This window comes from Leucoraja erinacea, chromosome 10 (genome assembly GCF_028641065.1).
Source record: "Leucoraja erinacea ecotype New England chromosome 10, Leri_hhj_1, whole genome shotgun sequence".
Taxonomy (NCBI): domain Eukaryota; kingdom Metazoa; phylum Chordata; class Chondrichthyes; order Rajiformes; family Rajidae; genus Leucoraja; species Leucoraja erinaceus.
In genome coordinates, this window is record NC_073386.1 from 55,739,203 (window position 1) to 55,762,118 (window position 22,916).

General features: G+C 42.7%; 1 protein-coding gene across 1 annotated transcript; it reads right to left on the reverse strand.

Moving 5' to 3' along the window:
* Positions 1-2,295: 2,295 nt before the first annotated feature.
* fndc7rs1 (fibronectin type III domain containing 7, related sequence 1) lies at positions 2,296-22,871 on the reverse strand. Its single transcript, XM_055642387.1, has 15 exons — positions 22,345-22,871; positions 21,984-22,244; positions 20,615-20,875; positions 19,852-20,112; positions 18,037-18,297; positions 17,689-17,943; positions 16,648-16,908; positions 15,236-15,496; positions 13,073-13,327; positions 10,522-10,782; positions 10,165-10,425; positions 4,567-4,827; positions 4,031-4,291; positions 3,135-3,395; positions 2,296-2,622 (listed from the first exon to the last, which is right to left on the reverse strand). Exons 1-15 carry the CDS (start codon positions 22,718-22,720, stop codon positions 2,357-2,359), a joined length of 4,023 nt encoding a protein of 1,340 aa, XP_055498362.1. The 5' UTR covers positions 22,721-22,871; the 3' UTR covers positions 2,296-2,356.
* Between the last annotated feature and the right edge of the window lie 45 nt (positions 22,872-22,916).

Sequence of the window (22,916 nt, forward strand, 5' to 3'; positions counted from 1 at the left end):
CGTGGAGCTTGGGATTCGGCAGCGGGGACTTTACCATCACCCGGCGGGGGGCCCAAACATCGAAAGCAACCCAGGATCGCCCTCAACGCAGAGGGAGAACCAGGAAGGAAGAGGACAAGGACTTAAGACTTTGCCTTCCATCACCCAATGAGGAGTGCCTGTAGGACTCACTGTGTGGGATGTTAAACTGTGTGTCATTGTGTGTTCTGTTATGTTATTTTATTTTTTGTCCACGGTAGCCTTTCGTTCCAAACTATATTTGAATGACATAAAGGAAACTTTATACGTTTAAAATAATTTAGCAATATTTGTTACCTGTTTCAGTTTCATAAATGGAGGTGTTTACACTCTGACAGTAACTGTCCATCGCTGTTACAGTTATTGAGTACGTTTGACTACAGTGCAGGTCCATGAATTCACAGCTTGGCCCCGTTGTGTTACACAGTGAAATGTGCCCATCTTGTCCTTCTGCTGTTGTAATGTACCACATCGCCCCATCACTCTCCTCCCAGGCCACTGATGTACTCTTGGTGTCACAGTTCAGACTGGTGGAGATGTCCTCTGGTGCACAAGGTGCTGAAAAGTACAGAAACAACAAACTAACTGTAACCAGGCAGGAATGTCTACACTCCAAATCCTTCAATATAGCTGTCAGCATAATTGATTTTGCTGACTGTGAGAATGTAACACTTATTTTTGTACTTTCTATCAACAAATAACACTCTTTAAATTACCTGACCAGTGGGAGAAAGCCTCTTTTCTGATCAGGAACTTTCACTTTTGACAATAAATGGCTCGGTTTTTTTTCAAAGGAGCCAGCTGGTTTTATCAAAATCACCTATAAACCTCTGGAAACAATCTAATGTATTAAGAGTTTGGTGGACTTTCTTTATATTAGTAAAAGTTCAATAATCTGGCACATTCAGGCCAAACACACTTTTAGAGTCACAGAGTCACGCAGCAAGGATATGGGCCCTCGTCCCAACTTGCTGAAGCCAACCAAGATGCCCCATATACACTAAAACCACACACCACGTTTGGCCCCATATCTCTCTAAGCCTTTCCCATCCATGTACCTATGGCAGGATGTTGATCATTTGGACAAGTGGATTGAGGAATGGTTAATGAAGTTTAATACGTGAATTAAGGTGGGAGGGGGTAAGTTTAATGGAGATGTGTGGGACAATTTCTTTACACAGAGAGTGGTGGGGGCCTGGAATGCGTTACCAGAGGTGGTGGTGGAGGCAGGTACAACTGTGGCGTTTATGAGGCTGTTAGATAGGCACATGGAAGTGCAGGGAATAGAGGGATATATACCATGCACAGGCAGATGAGATCAGTTTAACTTGGTGTCATGTTCGGCAAAGGGCCTGTCCCTGTGCTGAACAGTTCAATGTTCTTTTGCAGATAAGTGGGAGGTGTCGTGTTTTGGGAAGTCAAATGAGGGCAGGACCTTAATCAATTTTTTCTTAATCAATGCTTATTCCCTGCATGATGCTAACTATCTACTAAAACATGTATTCTAATTAACAACGAAAATTGTTGGAGATGCCCACAACAAATCCATCTCAGTGTGGTTTGACATTTGCATCTATCGGAGGTGCATTGTAAGTGAAACTGATATGAAAAACTATATTGTGTAGGAAGGAACTGCAGACGCTGGTTTACACCAAAGATGGAAACAATATGCTGGAGTAACTCAGCAGGACAGGCAGCATCTCTGGATAGAAGGAACGGGTGGCATTTCACATCTGCTTTGATCTGGCATATTCATCCATGAAAAATTGTACTGTTAGTTTTCGAACATACAAAGCACCTACCATTGTTAAATTGAAACGGAGGCGTTTGCGAGTTGTCACACACCCCATCCAGTGTAACCAGAGTTACGTTATACATCTGTCCACATTGCAGGTTGGTTATCTGACATTTACTGCTGTCCGTCTCGCAGGAAACTACGTGCCCATTGCCCCCTGCCGCTGTGGCAGAGTAAGACGATGCACCTTTAGCGTGGTCCCACCTCACCCAAGCATCATTTCTATTACAGTCCAGCTGGACATCGAGATTCTGTGCGATGCATGAAGCCGAAGAAGGAAAGACGAACAGAGCAATTGCACAGCAACTGGTAAAATGTATGTAATTTTTAAAAAATGTTTTAATTTACATGTAAATATATTCTGGGGGACTGTTTTTTAAAATTAAAGTTAGTGTGAAGGATAGAGAAATTAGAAATTGTCACTTTAATTTCAATGTTCATGTTTCATGTATTTTGTGTTTTCTTTTATCACCGTTGGCAGATCAATTTCCCTCCTGGGATAAATAAAGTTCTATCGTATCGTAAATGTAGGAGATTGTTTTTTCAGCATTTACCTGTTCTCATTGTGACGGAAGGACTTTCAGCACTGTCACAGGTATCATCAATCGCACAAACTGAGAGGGTGTAGGTCTCTCCACAGTGCAGGTCGGTGATATCACACAGTGTATCATTGGCACTGCATTGCTGCACGTTGCTCCCTTCTGCAGTAGCAACGTATGATATTGCACCTTCACTGAACTCCCAGGAGACCGACATATGTCCATCATCACAGTCCACGTGAGCGTCAACATTCTGGGGCACGCACGGTACTGCAACGAGAACATTCATAAACTGAACCCATTGTACAAATACCGAGCCACATAACGGCAATATGCAAAAGAGCCAGAATTCCACATAATGTGTGCAGAATTTGTAACATCTGTAGCAGGCAAGTTACTGGAGAGAATTCTGAGGGATAAGATATATATGCATTTGGGTAGACAAGCATTGATTGGGCCGAGTCAGCATATTTCGTACATGGGAGATCATGTCTTAGAAATCTGATTAAGAGTTTTGAAGAAGGAACCAAGATTCAAGAGAGTTTATTGTCATGTGTCCCACATAGGACAATGAAATTCTTGCTTTGGTTGATAAGGGCAAAGCCGTCTATATGGACCTCAGCAAGGCATTTAATATGGTTCCACATGGTATTGCAAGGAATAAATTCATCAATTGAACCTGCTAGAAAAATACCGAGCAATATATTGGTAAGTTACATTAAAGGACAGAATTCCGCATAATGTGTGAAGAATTTAACAATGTACATATTTGCTGAACTCACCTGTTTTGATTGTCACAGCAGAGCTTTGTGAGCTGTTACACTCCATGCGGATTGCCTCTACTGTTATATAGTACCTCAGTCCACAGTGCACATCAGAGACCTCACATTTAGTGCCTGTTGTATTGCAGGAGGCCCAATGGCCATTGATTCCTTGTGCTGTTACATGGTATGACTCTGAACCATTGCTGGGATCCCAAAACACCAAAATTGTGTTATTTTCACAGTTGATCTGAGCAACCACATCCTGTGGAATACAAGGCTCTACAGAAAGGAGTACAGAAAATAATTGTAATCTGTTGTAAACTCAATATTATATAACTATAAATTGCATATTATCAAATCTTGCAATGGAAGTAGGGAAATGTGACAGCTAACTGTGCAGATCGAGCTGATAAATCAATGAGACAAAGCATTCATTATCTTTGTTGCAAAATATTTAATATTGAAACTTGTCATTGAGAGCCCATGAGAGCATTTCCTTTAAGACAGTGAGTCACTTTGCTGTCTATTGTACTTTGAATCTTCTCTCTATTACTCCCCATAAACAAGAGGGACTGTATATGAAAATGACCCATTAATGTCCCAACAAATACATACATTTCTGAAGCCTCAACAAACACTGAAACAATCCAGAAAGCTAGGTCCCCTGTCTAGTGCATTGTGCTTACCAGATACGACACCAATCCCATTGCTCAATTAAAGCACGAATGAGAGAAACATCCTCTACCTGACGTGATTAACTGCTGCCCATTTGAATTAACTGCTGCCCTATGTAAATTTTCATTTTACTAATTGCCTGGTTTAATGATCTACAGTTCTGTCCTGCTATGCAATTTTCTTCTTGCATTTTTGATGCTCTTTCTGTTTATTTTATTGAATAGGAAAGAATGGGTCACCTGTTTGAATTTCAAAAGTAGGACTCGGTAAACTGGTGCAATTCCCGTCCATTGCAAGGACACTTATATTGCACATCTGGCCACATGGGAGGCCGATGATCTCACAGCTTGCCTCTGTTGTATTGCATGAGTACCATTCTCCTTCCATTCCATTTGCCATGACCATGTAGAACATGGCACCTTCACTCTGCTCCCACCACACGACCATCTTGCGTGTTGTACAGTCCAAATGTGCACTCACATTCTGGGGACTGCAGGGAGCTTAAGAGACAAAAGAAGCAAAATGGGTAAAGACGTGGCCATATTTCTACTCAAATCCAAAATGATGCTCATACAAATAGAAAATGAGAAGTTTTTAAGAATAAAGACTTTTATGAATTGACTTTACGAATTTCTATTGACTATTTTTATAGATTAAATGTCACAGTCAATAAAACAATGAGTTACCTGTCTGAACTTCAACTGCTAAACTGGTGGTGCATATAAATGATAAACTCTGTTATTTGTGGATAGCATGCCATGAAATAATGAGTTACCTGTCTGAATTTCGATTGAAGAACTCACAGAGTGGTTACAAGTCCTGTCCGAAGCTACAACATGCACCGAATATAACTGGCCACAGAGTAACGCGGGTGTTCTACAGGATGTTTCTGATGTGCTGCATGAGACGTTGCTCCCAGCAGCACCTTCCGCAACGGCAGTGTACCACAGTGCTCCTTTACCAGAGTCCCACATTACCAATGCTGTATTGACGTTACAGTCCAGTTGTGCCTTGACATTATGAGGATCACAAGCGACTGGAAATAAAATTGAAAATTAAAATGTCAGACAGCGGATCAGATGAACTAAGTTATCGATAATATCGTTGACATTTCATAGTGTAAAATCACAGAAATGGTTTGCAGGTTAACGTTTCAGAGTTGATGCGATCGTAAAGGGCAGTGGCAGCTTGGATATGAAATTGACTAGCATTTGGAGGTCATGGTGAATGGCTGTTTATTATACAATAGAGATGTATGCCACAGTGTCCATCCAGAATTAGGATTACATTCACTAATACATTTGAGAGATTAACATTTTAGACATACATGTACAAATCTGCTAAAGAAGCAAAATTCTTATGGAGCTTATGGTGAACAGCATGATGGGGAAGGAATTCAGTTGTGAGAGGGATGAAAATGGCACATATAGAGTACTGACAATATCAGGTGATCCATTCTAGATGGAAAGGTAAGCAGAAGCAATACAAGATAAATGGCACAATCTTAACGTGGGTGCAGGAACAGATAAAACACGGTGTTGAGAAACAACAAAATGTTTGAAGATAGACTTTCCTTGTTAACTAGCATTTATTTCTACATTTTCAGTGTTTGTGCATAGACGACATTACTTGCTCATCCCTAATTGCCTTGAGAAGGAGATGGTGCGCTGCCTTCTTGAACTGCCACAGTCCTTCTGTTGAAGATACGCTCACAATACAGTTAGGGAGACACTTCCAGGACTTAGAACCAGCAATGATGAGAGAGTAGCAAGTAATTTCCAAGTCAGGGTTTGCGACTTAGAGGGGAAGCTTTAGCTGGTGACATTCCTCTGTGTTTGTGCTTTTGTCCTTCTTGGTGGAATGGGTCATAGATTTGGAATCTATCCCAGGCTGTTAAGAGAAGCAAGCGAGGAGATTGCAAGAGCTTTGACAAAGATCTTTGGATCTTCTCTAGCCACATGCAAGGTCCCAGTGGACAGGAGAGTGGCCAATGTTGTTCTTTCGTTTAAGAAGGAAAGTAGAGAGAATACAGGGAATTGTAGGCTGGTGATCCTCACGTCAGTTTCAGGAACCTAATGGAGAGGATTCTTCAGAATAGGATTTATTCCCATTTGGGAGAGAAGGGGTTAATTAGGGACAGTCAGCATAGGTTTGTACATAACAGGTCCTATCTGACTAATTTGATTGACTTTTATGAGGTGGTGATGAAGGTGATCAATGAGGATCGTGCGGTGGATGTTGGCTACTTGGATTTTAGTAAGGCATTTGATAAAGGCCCCAATGGTACGCTGATCTAAAATATTAAGATGCACAGGACTCACAGTGACTTGGTCTTATGGATTTAGTGCTGGCTTGCTGATAGAAGATAGAGGAGTGGAAGGGGGTATTCAGGCTGCTGGTCTATGACCAGTGGAAGTTCACAAGGATCTGTGCTGGGACCTCTGTTCGTGATGTATTTAAATGATGGTCATAAACGACGACACCAGGATTGCTGCAGCTGTGGACTGTGAGGGAGGCTGTCAAAGGATGGGTTGGGGTGTAGATCAGCTACAGAAATGGGCAGAGAATTGGCAGACAGTGTTTAATCCAAGCAAGTATGTGTTACACCTTGGGAGGTTGATGGTAAGGGAAGAGAGCACAATTAATGACAAGACCCTTACCAGCATTGATGTGCAGAGGGATCTTGGGGTCAAAGTTCGTAACTCTCACAAAGTGGCAACAGAGGTAGATAGAGTGGTAAAGAATGCATTTGTTATGCTTGCCTTCATGGGTCAAGGCATTGAGTGTAAGAGTTAGGAGGTCATGATGCATCTTTATAGGACTTTGGTTAGGCCACATTTGGACTATTGTATGTAGTTCTGATCAACACATTACAGGAAGGATGTGAATGTTTTGGAGATGTTGCAGAAGAGGTTTAACAGACACTGTCTGTATTATAAGGTATTAGTTATAAGGAGAGTTTGGACAGACTTGGATTATTTTCTCTGAAGGGAAGACTTGATAAATGTTTATAAAATTATTTGAGATATAGTAGACAGTCAGAATGTTAGGTTTCTTTACATTGAGGTAGTTGGGTGCCTGGAACAGTGTTGTTGAGGTCAGATATGATAGCGGCATTTAGGAAGATATTTGAAAGACACATGGATATGCTGGGAATGGAGGGACATGGATATTATGCAGGCAGATAAGATTACTTGATCTCGGCATTAGGTTCATCTCTGACATTGTGGGTCGAACTCTTGTTCCCGTACTGTACTGTTTTATGTTCAAGGTTCTATTCAGGTCTTTTGACAATTACCACCTAACTCGCTGAGGACTTCCGGCCTTTTGCTATTGGTATTTCAACGTTTCACATTGTTGCGTATACGGCTGAGCTGCAACTGTACTGATACACAAGTCTAGAACAAGTCTTCAGTATTACAGCTGGGATATTATCTGGAGCCACATGTTTTGCTGTATACAATGCTCGCAGCTAGTTCCCAACATCAGGTGGGGTGAACTGAATTGGCTAAAAGCGGACTTCTATAATGCGGAAAACTCGAGCGAAAATTAAGATAGATCATCACGTATTTTTCAGCACTCACATGCTGGACCTATATTCATAGAGGTTGGAGATATTCTTGTTGTCACCTCATTCTTGGGTTTTTTAAATTGTTCACCAACATTTATGACTGGCTGTGGCAAGACTGCAGAACTTAGTTTTGGTCCATAGATGTGTCAACTGCTTAGTACGCTGTTGTTGTTGTTTCACCAGGTTGGCATCTCAGTTTTGTCAATGGCTTTGTTTGTTGCTGCTGACAAACTCTTCTGCATAAAGTGCCGGAGTAACTCAGCGGGTCAGGCAGCATCTCTGGAGAACATGAATAGGTGATGTTACGGCTCGGGATCTTTCTTCAGGCTTGGTGAGTCTGATGCACCTCCATACCCTATAGTACTGACTTCTGCAATTAACTCTGCCTATTCAATTTCATTGATGGCAACTTTGCACATCTGATTCAATTAAAACAAACAGGCATGGTCATATCATCATATACTTATTGAAACTCTGATCTTGTAGTGTGTATATCTGTATATGTGTATGTATATGTGGCTGTCTTTACATCTTCGCAAAAACACCACGTGTAAAGATAACATTTTTACATATTCCGATTGACATTTTTCACATCAAGGCCGGGATCACCTTATCTGAACATTTCATGCTTTATTTCTCGACTTATTCTCGACTCATTACTGATTAAGTCAAAAGACTTTGAAATTAAAACCACCAGCTTCAAATGATAACGTCACAATAGCTCAGCTAGACGAGACCAGCCTGAATGAAGATGCCATCCTATATTTGACATGTTATTTGCGATTAAAGCTTTAAAAATGCCCACTTTCATAAGATTTTTACATATTCTGATTCACATTTTTCCCCTCTAGGCAGAGATCACGTTCACTGAACATTTTATGCTTTATTTCTTGACATTACTGATTAAAGTTAAAAAAAAAATCAAAATACCTTTAATTTCAAACCAACCATCTTCAACTGATGATTTCACAATGGCTAGACTAGCAGGGGGGAGGGCTAATTGCTATTGCAACACGCAGGGCAAGTGCAATTGGATTTTTTTTAAGTCACAATGGCTAGACTAGCAGTGGGAGGGCGAATTGCTATTGCAACACGCTGGGCAAGTGCAATTGGAATATTTTTTAAAGATCACTGCTGAGGAAGGCAAGGGGTGTGCTGGAATCTTACATTCGGGAACGGCTTGAGTTGGAGGACCACGCCTCCCGTGGGGGCTACGGGTAGGGAACGAGTGCGTTGGGGGAGCAGACCCAATGGGTCTGCACTTGGTCTAGTAGAATATAAATCCAATATCCTGGCTGGGCTATGGTTCTTCTGTCCAGTGGCTTAGGGTAAAAAGATTTAATAGATTTAGTGCTATTGTTTGGGTAATATTATGGCTTATTCTTGGGAGAGATTAATAGTTTTTACTTACCAAACTTTTCAATAACACTGATTCTCCTTTGTGTGGTGAATAAAATAGAAATAATTCTGAAACATTCTAAAGTCTCTAGTCACTGCCGGTTTCTGTTTAATTCTCAGCAGCAAACTTCACAAGGAATGTAACAAATGTGGACAGGGTGCAGAGAAGACTTAGTGGACTGGGACCAAGGATGAGGGAACTCCTTTACATAAAGACACTGGAGAAGGTAGGGATGGAGAAGGAAGGTAGGGAGAAGGTCGTGGAGTTCAATATTAAGCACCTAACCATATTAGACTCAGGATTTCATTTTTTTAGATGGAGATTAAATGTGATGTTTATCTAGGGAGTGATCCCTAATAACATTGTTCACTTCCTTAGTGAGGAGTGTCAATGAGTAATTTCGTAATCCACTCACCCAGGATTTGTGAATATGCTGTATTCCCTTTCTAATAATATTGGAAAATGTTCCATTAATCAGAACTTGCACAGAAGCAAATTTTATTCCTGTTAGATCATTGAAAAAAACCTTGAATTGAGGTACAGGTCCACCACTTGTTTAGTTGTAGTTTAGAGATACAGCGCGGAAACAGCCCCTTTGGCCAGAGTACAAACTGACCAGCGATCCCCGCACACTAACTCCATCCGACACACACCAGGGACAATTTACATGTATAACAAGCCAATTAACCTACAAACCTGCACGTCTTTGGAGTGTGGGAGGAAACTCACACAGTCATGCGGAGAACGTACAAACTCCGTAAAGACAGCACCCATAGTCGGGATCGAACCCGGGTCTCCAGCGTTGCAAGAGCTGCTGTAAGGCAGCAACTCTACCGTTGCACCACCCTTGTTATTATGAACACCAAATTTATGGGCACTCTGTGCATACAAGTGAATGTTTGTAAAACTGGCTGGATGGATGGGGAGGGATTCACTGGCTGCTATGTGGCTGCAGACACCTTCTGCTGGGTGGGGACGGGACATTTTCACGTGCCTTCTCAACTCACCCACCTCCAACCCCGCCCAAGCTGCAACAAACACGGACTGGTTCAAGGCAAGCTGGGAGTGAGAGTAGGCTCACTCGCTCACTCACTCACTCAATGAGTCCGAGACGTTGGCTGAGAGCTGCTCTTCCCATGCCTGCTGGCTCGATAGTCACGGCTGTTTCTTTCATCCTCTCCCGCACGCAAGCTTTTATTTTATTTCCAACTTACGAACAGTTTGGATTATGAACAGTTTTCTGGAACAGAACTCTATCAAAACCCGGGGTCTGCCATATAATATATTTAAAAAAATGTTTAACACAAGCAAAATTAATAAAATTGAAGAGTATCACATTGATATATTGCCAATGGACTTAGGAGACCATTTGTTATAAAGGTTTTTACGGGAATGAGCAATACCTGCATGTACATTGACCACTGCTGTCTGGGGTCTCCTGCAGACATCATCTGTTGCTAGAACAGAGATTGTATAATATTCACCACACTGCAGCTCTTGGGTTTGAGCCCTTGTATCACTTGTGTTGAATGAAGCTGTTTCCCTTTGACTGTCTCGAACAGTCACCGTGTACAACTTTGCTCCGTCAGCTTCATCCCACCAGAAAGATATTGTATTCAATTCACAATTCAGCTCAGCTGTGAGATTCTCAGGAATGCAGGGTGCTATTCAGAAAACACAAATTAATATCAGTTCGCTGTCTTGTAAATAAACACAATGACTAAACATCAAAATAATTTCCTTGCTGGGATGTTATTTACCAGTTTGTATTTGTGCAGAAGTACTTGAAATGCCGTGCCGGCTGTAACTCAGAGTTGTTACGGTTATGTTATAGGATTGTCCACAGTGTAAATCCAGCATTTCATAACGTGTGTCTGTGGTGTTGTCTGAGTGTGTGTGCCCATCACTTCCTTCAGCTGTTACATCGTACGCGATCGCCCCATCAGTTCTTCCCCATGAAACCACCACTCTATTGGAGGTACAATCCACATTGGTGATAATTTCATCTGGGGCACAAGGTGCTGTAGAAGAGGAGATATAAGGATGAAAATGCCATGCTAGCAGCTCACCGAATTAAAATACCTTCAATAAAACCATGGTAATGTTATGCCGTGTTTGCCTATTCAATGTAATCACGTTAAATCCAAAGAAATTCCAGGTAAGAGTCACAAAAGCTTTCACCTACTTCGAACCCTAAGTAGTCAGTCTAAAGAAGAGTCTCGACCCAAAACGTCACCCATTCCTTCTCTCCAGTGATACTGCCTGTCCACCTGACTTACTCCAGAATTTTGTTTCTATCTCTAGTCAAATTAATGTCCTGCCTGTTGAATCTTTGCATTAATGTTTCCATGCAGTATTAAAAGGACTCTGATTCCACATTTCTTGTAGAATTACTGGGATCCACCGAGCCTGGTGAAGATTGCAGCATCAAAGGTTCTAGACAATAGGTGCAGGAGTAGGCCTTCCGGCCCTTCGAGCCAGCATCACCAGTCAATGTGATCATGGCTGATCATCCCCAATCAGTACCCCGTTCCTGCCTTCTCCCCATATCCCCTGACTCCGCTATCTTGCTCTCTCTTGAAAGTATCCAGAGAACCGGGCTCCACTGCCCCCTGAGGCAGAGAATTCCACAGACTCACAACTCTCTGTGTGAAGAAGTGTTCCCCCATCGGCGTTCTAAATGGCTTACCCCTTATTCTTAAACTGTAGCCCCTGCTTCTGGACTCCCCCAACATCGGGAACATGTTTCCTGCCTCTAGCGTGTCCAAACCCTTAATAATCTTATATGTTGCAATAAGAACCCCTCTCATCCTTCTCAATTCCAGAGTATACAAGCCCAATTAGTTGGTTAGTTGTCATAAGGGTTAGTTGGCTTAAGGGCCTATTTCCATGTTAAACTTGTGATGCCTGTTCTAGTTGGAAGATACTGAATAACATTTTTAAAGTATTCTAAGGATTTGCATTTAAACCCCCTTCACATTCCCATACTGACCTTTCTGTCCTGGGCCTCTTCCACTGACAGAGTGAGGCCACACGTAATATGGAGAAACAGCACCTCATATTCCGCTTGGGTAACTTACAACCTAACAGTATGAACATTGACTTCTACATTTTTAGGTAACTAAGCAACAAACTGCCTCCTCCCACTTTTCCCTCTTCCCCCGCCTCTCTTCACTATGCCGCATCTGGACGTGCATCCATTTGTCCCCCCCCCAACAATCTGCCTATCAAAAACCCTACAACTGTATCCACCTATCACTCACCAGGCTTTGTCCTGCCCTCCTCCTTTCCAGCATACTCCCCCCCCCCTCCACTACAATCAGTCTGAAGCAGGTCCCCGACTCAAAACGTCATCTGTCCATGTTCTCCAGAGATGTTACCTGACCCACTGTGTCACTGTCACTGTGTCTTTTTCTGACGTTTATTACCTGTTCTAAACAGATAATTCAGAGGTCACAATGCAAAGCTCGGCTGCCCTGACTGCTTAACTTCCAAAATAATCTGTTCATTGCAAAGTCTGTCATGATATCCTGAGGCGATGACATGTTCTATAAAGACTGATCTACTCATTCTATACCCATGGCAGCGTAGATGGACTCTGTTCCAACTCCATCTTTAAATTCTCTGATGACACCACCATTGTTGGACAAAATTGTGGGTAATGATTGGTCAGCGTATAGGAGGGAGATCGATCGCCTAATTGAATGGTTCTTGACCAATACCCCAGAGTGCTGATTGTTGATTTTGGAAGAAGAAGGCTGCGGATCCACAAACCTGTCTTCATGGGCAGACCAGTGGTGGAGAGAGACAACAACTTCAAGTTCCTGGGCTGGGTCCAGGACAGTTCTCTGAAGATCTGTCCTGGAGCCAGCACATTGATGCAATCATAAAGAAAGTCCTTCAATGCCTCTACTTCATTTGCAGATTGAGGAGATTGGATTTGTCAACAAACACTCTATAGAACTTCTACAGGGCAGAGAGCATATCAACTGGTTGGATCACAGCTGATTTGGCTACTCGAATGGTCAGGAATGAAGGAGACAATCATCAGTCTATTGAACACGACAAACATCAACTAAACCATGAAGTACAAACTATCTTAGTTGCAGCAGGAACTTTGGGCTTTTATTTTGTTTTACACTAACATCGTTTTTTTAATTGAACTTTTCTTTATGTTTGTTTATCATGCCATCTATTGAGCACTGTGTTAAAGATCTGTTATGCAGCTGCAAGTAAGAATTTCATTTGTTCTGTTTCGGTACATATGACAATTAAACACTCCTGACTCCCATGGTTCTCTCTCTTTATTACCTGTATGAATTTCATGACTGGAGCTTTGGAGACTGCTGCAGGTTTCACCAAATGCGAGGACGGAGATGCTGTACGTTTGGCTGCAGTGAAGATCTGGGATTAGACAGTTTGTGTCGGACGTGGTACAAGTGGCCGTGTGTCCATCGCTGCCCTCTGCTGTTGCAGTGTACCACACTGTGAGATTACTCATCTCCCATATTACAGAGGCAGTGACGCCAACACTATCAACTTGTACGTTCTGAGGGGGACAAGGGGCTTGGAGAGAAAGAAAGATATGAATTAATACAATGAGTGTAGTATTTCAAAAGTAGATGTCGGACTTTGTGGCAGCACTGGCCCATTCAGACCCTCGTGTATTTTCTGACTAAATATTTTCTGTATTTTTTAAATAGATCAAGGCTGATCTGGAAGAATTATTCATTGAGTCATGGAGTGATAGATACAGTGTTGAAAATTGCCCTTCGGCCCAACTTGCCCATGCCGGCCAACGTCTCAACTACACTGGTCCCACCTGCCTGCGTTTGGCCCATATCCCACCAAACCTGTCCTATCCATGTACCTGTCTGTTTCTTCAACATTCACTTGCACCATGGGTCCATTTACCTTCGTGTCCTCATGTAACAGAATCGATCAATTCAAATTTTGAATATGTCAATTAATTTAACCTCAGTAACTCATTGGGGTGGAGAAATCTAGATTTCTATTGATGTGGCATTAGAATTTCAGACCTAATCCCTGAAAGATCTTATTCAGCGTTTTACACTGATTATGTGTTGCAAAGGTCTCCTTCATCACAGTGTCTATCTCCCCACATAATTCCTTTAATCCTTTCAAAAACCCTCTTTTAGATTAGTTTAGTTTAGAGATACAGCGTGGAAACCGGCCCTTCGGCCCTCCGAGTCCACACCGACCAGCGATCCCCGCACACTAACACAATCCCACACACACAAGGGACTCGGTTGCCAAGGGACCTCCGCTCGGTCCGCAATAACCAAGCTGACCTCCCGGTGGCTCAGCACTTCAACTCCCCCTCCCACTCCGCCTCCGACCTCTCTGTCCTGGGTCTCCTCCATGGCCACAGTGAGCAGCACCGGAAATTGGAGGAACAGCACCTCATATTCCGTTTGGGGAGTCTGCACCCCGGGGGCATGAACATCGAATTCTCCCAATTTTGTTAGTCCTTGCTGTCTCCTCCCCTTCCTCAGCCCCCCTGCTGTCTCCTCCCATCCCCCAGCCTTCTGGCTACTCCTCCTTTTCCCTTTCTTGTCCCCACCCACCCCCGCCCCCGATCAGTCTGAAGAAGGGTTTCGGCCCGAAACGTTGCCTATTTCCTTCGCTCCATAGATGCTGCTGCACCCGCTGAGTTTCTCCAGCTTTTTTGTGTAACACTCGGTTGCCATGCTGTGAGAACGGAGAGGTTGAGAAGGAGTTTCTTCCCAGAGGCCATTAGGACTGTAAGCTCCTATCTCACCAGGGACTAACTTTACTGGGATTTTTAAAATTGCTGTTTTTTTCTTTTTTTTTCCTCCCACAATATGTAATATGTGAATCTGTGATTCTGTTCCATTCTGTCTGTAGTTTGTTTGTTTGTTTGTTTGTCTGTTTTTGCACAAAGTCCGCGAGCATTGCCACTTTTCATTTCACTGCACATCTCATATGTGTATGTAATGAATAAACTTTTACTGAAGCCAATTAACCTAGAAAACCATACGTCTTTGTAGTGTGGAGGAAACCGGAGCACCCGGAGAAAACCCATGCAGGTCAACGGGAGAACGTACAAACTCCATACAGAGAGCACCCGTAATCAGGATCAAACCCGTGTCTCTATAGATGTATGGCAGCAACTCTACCGCTGCATCACCGTGCAGCCCTTAATCTTAATCTTAAAAGAAATACTAGTCTAGTCTGCATTTGAAGTTACAATGAGCTTTCCAGCATTTATCAGCAGGTTAGCTTTGGAAATTTCCATTGTTCTTGTGGTCAAGAGGTTGGCCTGAAATCCCAGAAGCAGAAATGAATCAGATGAACCAGTCTATTGCATGAGATACATGGTATTGTGGAATCTGCATTTCCTGCAACATCGTAAATTAGCCGTAGCCATTAACCCGAATTAACTTCTGCATTGTAACCTGTTTTACACATCAGAGACATTGGGACTGTTACCTGTTGCAGTTTCAAAAACTGAAGTGTTTACACTCTGACAGTAACTGTCCATCGCTGTTACAGTTAGTGAGTACGTTTGACTGCAGTGCAGGTCCATGAATTCACAGCTTGTCCCCGTTGTGTTACACAGTGAAATGTGTCCATCTTGTCCTTCTGCTGTTGTAATGTACCACATCGCCCCATCACTCTCCTCCCAGGCCACTGATGTACTCTTGGTGTCACAGTTCAGACCGGTGGAGATGTCCTCTGGTGCACAAGGTGCTGCAAAGTACAGAAACAAAACTAACTGTGACTGGACAGGAAATGTAAATCTTTCAAAATCTATGGTACTGACAACATAAAATTAACATCCTTTTTCATAAATTGCCTGAAATTGTTGGGAGTATTTAAAAAGGAATTCCATTTACATAGGAATTTTCTCCATAAACTATACATGACTTGTAGGTACAAGAGTGGAACTCGCTATCAAAACATGGAGGGGACAGTGGACACAATTTTTTTGGCGTCCGCGCGCGCATGCGCACACTCATACACACACGCGCGTGCGAGGCTTCGGAGGCTCAATCCAGCGCTAAATGCAGCTCAACTCTGCCCCCCCCCTCGGGTTTTCCGCCCCTGCAGAGTCATACAGCATGCATATAGGCTCCTCAACCAAACTTGTCCATGTGAGCCAAGATGCCTCACCTAAGCTAGCCCCATTTACCCGTGTTTGGCTCATTTCCCTCTGAACCTTTCCTCAGTGTGTACCTATCCAAGTGTCTTTTAAATGTTACTAGACGACCCGTGGACCCGTTGGGTCCCTGTTGTGTTGCCAGTCAAGTACACATGGAAGAATTAGATCAAAATGGCAATCTGTGCACGCGTGGATACCGGACCCAGCAATCCTTCCCCAACTACGCAGGCGCGGCTGATGACGACCCATAGACCCGTGGGTCAAGTGCTGCGCAGGCATGACTGCCACGTTGAAACTCGTCCCGTTCACAGAGTAAAGTTAATTAAACTATATTAGGTGAATTACTTTGTAAAATAGAATGAAACTTGATACGGCGTACAGCAGGTGAATGGTGAGTTAAGGCGCCCCTAAAATTGTTGCGCTATCATGTACTGTTTTGGCTGTATTTCGGGAACATACATACATACAGGATTACACTTTTAGTTATGTATAGATTATACCTCCCTCACTTACTTCCATATATGCCGGAGGAAGTAGTTGGGGCAGGTGGTATCATAACGTTTATGAGATATTTGCACAGGTACATGGATATGATAGGTTTAGAGGGTCAGGTGGGACCACTGTAGACGGGGGCATGTTGGTGGGCGTGGGCAAGTTGGGCTGAAGGACTTGTTTCCATGCTGTATGATTCAATGACTCTATGACCCTACCAGGTATAAAAATTCATGCAAAAACATACCCGTGTTGAATTCAAACTGAGAGCTCTGTGAGTTGTCACACACACCATCCAATGCTGTCAGAGTTAGGTTATACATTTGTCCACAGTGTAGGTTGCTTATCTGACACTCTTTATTGACTGTCTCACAGGAAACTGTGTGCCCATCGTTTCCTTCTGCTGTGGCAGAGTAAGACACGGCACCTTTAGTGTGGCTCCACAGCACTGAAGCATCGTTTGTGTCACAGTCCAACTGGACATCAAGATTCTGTGGGAGGCACGAAACTGAAAAAAGCAAAGAGATGAACAGTAGTTGTTAACTTAACCAAAACCTTCAAGCAAATATGCCGTGTATGGCTCTATAATATTCAATGTACACCCCTTTTGGAATTGCACTATGACTAAGACTATGGGATATGTGGGATAACATGGAACTACTGTGAATGGGTGAATTGATTGTTGGCGTGGACTCGGTAGAACGAAAAGTCTGTTTCAATGCTGTGTCTCTAAGTTAAACTAAACTAAGCTTAAACTAAACTAAACTAAATTAAACTATGCTGTCTTGCATTGTGAGTATGGGAATGGCAAGAAGCTGTTGCATGTTTGTTGGTTGGCAGAGAGGTAGGTAAATATTCTGAGACTCCATAGGTTTCTCTCAATAAATGAGTTCCTTAGTTTAGTCATGAATGTTATCCTACTGTATTTTACAAAGTGAAACTGACTTTGAGTCTAGTATGGTGCAGAAATGAAGATTAGTGTGACTAACACTAATTCGGAAGGTTACAGTGTGGAAACAGGCCCTTCGGCCCACTGAGTTCATGCCGACCAGCGATTGCCATACACTAGCATCATAGAGGCAATTTACAATTTTTACCAAGGCCAATTAACTTACAAACCAGTACGTCTTTGTAGTGTGGGAGGAAACCGGAGCAACCAGGGAAAACCCACAGCGGTCGCGGGGAGAACGTAAAAACACCATACAGATAGTGCCTGTAGTCAGGATTGAACCCGGGTGCAGTAAGGCTGTAATTCTACCACTGCTCCACCGTGCCACCCCACAGTTACCTGTTCTCCTTGTGACGGAAGGACTTTCAACACTGTCACAGGTGTCATCAATCGCATAAACTGAGAGGGTGTAGGTCTCTCCACAGTACAGGTCGGTGATATCACACAGTGTATCATTGGCACTGCATTGCTGCACGTTGCTCCCTTCTGCAGTAGCCACGTATGATATTGCACCTTCACTGAACTCCCAGGAGACCGACATATGTCCAGCATCACAGTCCATGTGAGCGTCAACATTCTGGGGCACACACGGTACTGCAACGGGAACATTCATAAGTATAGGCTGAGGATACACGCCGAATAACATATAGAAATTATACATATGATTCCATATACCACACAAATTACCTGTTTTAATTGTTAAAGCAGAGCTTTGTGAGCTGTTACACTCCATGCGGATTGCCTCTACCGTTATATAGTAATTCAGTCCACAGTGCAGATCAGAGACCTCACATTCAGTGCCTGTTGTATTGCAGGAGGCCCAATGGCCATTGATTCCTTGTGCTGTTACATGGTATGACTCTGAACCGTTGCTGGGATCCCAAAACACTGATACAGTGTTATTTCCACAGTTAACGTGAGCAGCCACACTCTGTGGGATACAAGGTACTGCACAACAGAGAAAACATACTCAACACATTTTTTAAACACTTCAAGATTTAACAATGTAATTCTATTAAAATTTACACACTAGCACCTAGCAGCAGCTGTCAGGAAAAGTGCACGTTAACTTTTACAACGAGGTAACGAGATAATCAACTGTATTTGAGGTAGACATTTTTTGACTGGTAGCCCATAAAACTGCCCATTTCATGGATTAACTATCCTACTTGGTAATGTTTACTCCACATGAGCACATAGATGCTAATCTTAATCAATTTGTGAATACGTTTTCCACATTTTACTATTGTCCAAGGGAAAGACATGAAAACAACAGCAACCTCAACAAACACTAAATGCAGTTGAATCCTGTTGCATCTTGGATCCCAGACATTAATTTTGCTGTGCATTAATGTTTTGATGATTGTATGCATGTTAATGTGATATGCAACATATCATGTATCTATACACTGTAAAAGACTCAAGTGTAATCATGTATTGTATTTCTGCTGAATGGATAGCGCGCAACACAAGCTTCTCACTGTACCTTGGTGCAAGTGACAATAAACTAAACTGAAATGAGCACATGTACAATACATTACAATTAAAGGTAATATGACTGATTTTTTTGTAGTAATCCATGTTTATTAATAGAAGATAGAAACATAGAAACATAGAAAATAGATGCAGGAGTAGGCCATTCGGCCTTTCGAGCTTGCACCGCCATTCAATATGATCATGGCTGATCATCCAACTCAATATCCCATACCTGCCTTCTCTTGTCAGTCAGTCAGTCAAGTTTATTTGTCACATACACATACGAGATGTGCAGTGAAATGAAAGTGGCAATGCTCGCGGAACAACAAAACAACCAAACAAATTATAAACACAATCATAACACACATATTATTTTACATAATAAATAATAGAAGGAAAAAAACGTTCTGTACAGTTAGTCCCTGGTGAGAAAGGCGTTTACAGTCCGAATTGCCTCTGGGAAGAAACTCCTTCTCAACCTCTCCGTTTCTCACTGCGTGGCAACGGAGGCGTTTGCCTGACCGTAGCGGCTGGAACAGTCCGTTGCAGGGGTGGAAGAGGTCTCTCATGAAGAGGAAGAGGTCTCTTCATGCCCCTGATCCACTTAGCCACAAGGGCCACATCTAACTCCCTCTTAAATATAGCCAATGAACTGGCCTCATCTACCTTCTGTGGCAGATAATTCCAGAGATTCACCACTCTCTGTGTGAAAAATGTTTTTCTCAATTCGGTCCTAAAAGACGTCCCCCTTATCCTTAAACTGTGACCCCCTTGTTCTGGACTTCCCCAACATCGGGAACAATCTTCCTGCATCTAGATAGACAAAAATGCTGGAGAAACTCAGCAGATGAGGCAGCATCTGTGGAGCGAAGGAACTCACCCGCTGAGTTTCTCCAGCATTTTTGTCTACCTTTTTCTTTCTTAAAAATGTTTATTGATATTGAGTTTTATTCCTATGCCAATTATGCAAATTAAACGATTCCTTGGTTATTTTCTGGTTTTCACATAATTAAAAAGTAATTTTACCTGTTTGAATTTCTTCGGCTGTACTTGGTAAACTGGTGCAATTCTCATCCATTGCTAACACAGTTACATTGTACCACTGGCCACATGGGAGGCCCAGGATATCACAGTTTGCTTTGGTTGTGTTGCACGAGTAGCAGTCTCCTTGCATTCCTTCTGCAATGGCCGTGTAGAACACTGCACCTTCACTCTGCTCCCAACACACTGATGTTGTGCGTGCTGTACAGTCCAAATAAGCACTTACATTCTGGGGACTGCAGGGAGCTGAAGAAAAAAAAATTAATTAGCTGGATAAAGATTTTCAGTCTTGTACTTAAATTCACAGATCTTAACGTGCAAACACAGATTTGAAGAAAATGTATGAGTAGTTCTTTCTATTACAGATTAAACACTGATTTTCCGGCAACTGATAGCCCGCCCACACCCATAATACAGACAAAATCACAAGAGCTCAGTTGAAATTCCCTGAGTGGCCACAGGTGGCATTGCAAGTGGTGAGCGCTCATGTCCCTCCATCGTGAAAGAATGAACTATTCTCTCAATCTTCTCTCCTAACTGTTTCGCAAAGACAATACTATAAACCCGTTCCTTCTCTCCAGAGACGCTGCCTGTCCCGCTGAGTTACTCCAGCAGTTTGCGTCTATCTTCGGTTTAAACCAGCATCTGCAGTTCCTTCCTATACATTCCATCATCCCACATATTATGTGAACATATTGAAGTAATGTCTGGCATTGCAAGCCACATCAGTCAGTAAATAATGAGTTACCTGTCTGAATTTCAGTTGAAGAACTCACAGAGTGGTTACAAGTCCTGTCCGATGCTACAACATGTACAGAATATAACTGGCCACAGAGTAACGCGGGTGTTCGACAGGATGTTTCTGATGTGCTGCACGAGACATTGTTCCCATCAGCACCTTCTGCAATGGCAGTGTACCACAGTGCTCCTTTACCAGAGTCCCACATTACCAATGCTGTATTGACGTTACAGTCCAATTGTGCTTTGACATTATGAGGCTCACAAGCGACTGAAAATAAAAGGAAAGTTGGATGTCAGGCAGCTGGACCACCTTGATTAATCAAATAAAGAAACAGATCAATGTAGTTTTGAAAATGTCAATCGTACTACAAAAAATATTTAGAAATATCTTCCTAAACTGAGGAGTTCACACGAGGGGCAAGGCAAAGATGGCAGTGAAACTTTATAAATTACAGGTTCAACCACAACTGGTGTTGTATCTATTTTCAGATTAAAGATGATTAACATGGTCCAGGAGAGGAGAGACACAAAATGCTGGAGTAACTCAGCGGGACAGGCAGCATCTCTGGAGAGAAGGAATGGGTGACTCAAGAGGGAGGTGAGCACATTGGCACAAACGAGGTAGGTAGGGAACGGAATGAGCTACTGCAATACATGTAGAGGGAGTTAGGTAAAAGGCTAACAAGCAGGATGTTCAAGGTTGTGATCTCTGGAGTGCTTCCAGTGCCACGTGCTGGTGAAGGTCGGACCAACGCGATAGGAGAGATGAATGTGTGGCTAAGGAGTTGGTGCAGGGGCAGGGTTCAGATTTCTGCCCATCTCTTCTGGAGCATCTGCAGTTCCTTCCTACACACATGGTCCAGGAGAAGGCGTGGAAGAGAGTTATCATAATGATATTTGGGGTGAGGGGATTCAACTAAATCCAGATGATGGAGTGGGTACATTGTCCTCTTTAGGATTGTGAAGATGGAGTGTAGAGTTAAATATAATGGCAAAGAAGCAGATATGAAGTAAAATATATTATTACATAATGAAAGTGACCTCTGGAACACATGGCCTTGAATGAAAGTTGAAGGAGTTCCAATGATGATCTTTACCAGACAATTGGATAAATATTTTTAGGGCAAAAGAGGTAGCTGGCAAAATAATACTTGTTGGGGATTGAGTGGGCCACAGACATGATACTGAACCAGACCTGGAGAAGGCTACAGGAAGTGCGTGAGGGAATTGAGCTAAGATATTTAAAAATTACGCTGCACAATCACAGAGCAACATTTAGCAAGAGAACTATTAATAACTTCAAAATAACAGGTTGATGTTTGAATATTGCTAATGAAACCTCACACTTCAGTTGATGGCACTTTCAAAAGTTTTACCTGCATGCACATTGACCACTGCTGTCTGGGGTCTCCTGCAGATATCATCTGTTGCTAGAACAGAGATTGTATAATATTCACCACACTGCAGCTCTTGGGTTTGAGCCCTTGTATCACTTGTGTTGAATGAAGCTGTTTCCCTTTGACTGTCTCGAACAGTCACCGTGTACAACTTTGCTCCGTCAGCTTCATCCCACCAGAAATATATTGTATTCAATTCACAATTCAGCTCAGCTTTGAGATTCTCAGGAATGCAGGGTGCTATTCAGAAAATACAAATTAATATCAATTGGCTTGCTATCTTGTAAATAAACACAATGACTAAACATCAAAATAATTTCCTTGCTGGGATATTATTTACCAGTTTGTATTTGTACAGAAGTACTTGAAATGCCGTGCCGGCTGTATCTCAGAGTTGTTACGGTTATGTTATAGGATTGTCCACAGTGTAAATCCAGCATTTCATAGCGTGTATCTGTGGTGTTGTCTGAGTGTGTGTGCCCATCACTTCCTTCAGCTGTTACATCGTACGAGATCGCCCCATCAGTTCTTCCCCATGAAACCACCACTCTATTGGAGGTACAATCCACGTTGGTGATAATTTCATCTGGGGCACACGGTGCTGTAGAAAAGGAAATATAAACGTTAACATCTATGGCACAGACAGGCAGCTCTGGAAGGTTAGATCCCATGGGATGTAGGGAGAGCGAGCAAACTGGATACAGAATTGGCTTCATGGAAGGAAGCAGAGGGTGGTAGTAGGAAGGTGTTTTTGGACTGGAGGCCTGTGATGATCACTGTGCCTCACGGTTCAGTGCTGTGCCCGTTGCTCTTTGCTGTTTATATCAGCGATCAGGATGAGAATGTACACGGCAGGATTAGTAAGTTTATAGATGACACTAAAGAGGCTGGTATCGTAGATAGTGATGGTTG

Excerpts from the sequence above, each read along its gene's own strand:
- fndc7rs1 (XM_055642387.1), bottom strand. The coding sequence starts at position 22,720 with ATGAAGCCAATTCTGTATCCAGTTTGCTCGCTCTCCCTACATCCCATG. Across the intron at positions 16,909-17,688 it reads TTCCGTCACAAGGAGAACAG|TTTCGTGCCTCCCACAGAAT; the intron begins GTAACTGTGGGG and ends TGCTTTTTTCAG. Across the intron at positions 4,292-4,566 it reads TTCAATCGAAATTCAGACAG|CTCCCTGCAGTCCCCAGAAT; the intron begins GTAACTCATTAT and ends TTGTCTCTTAAG.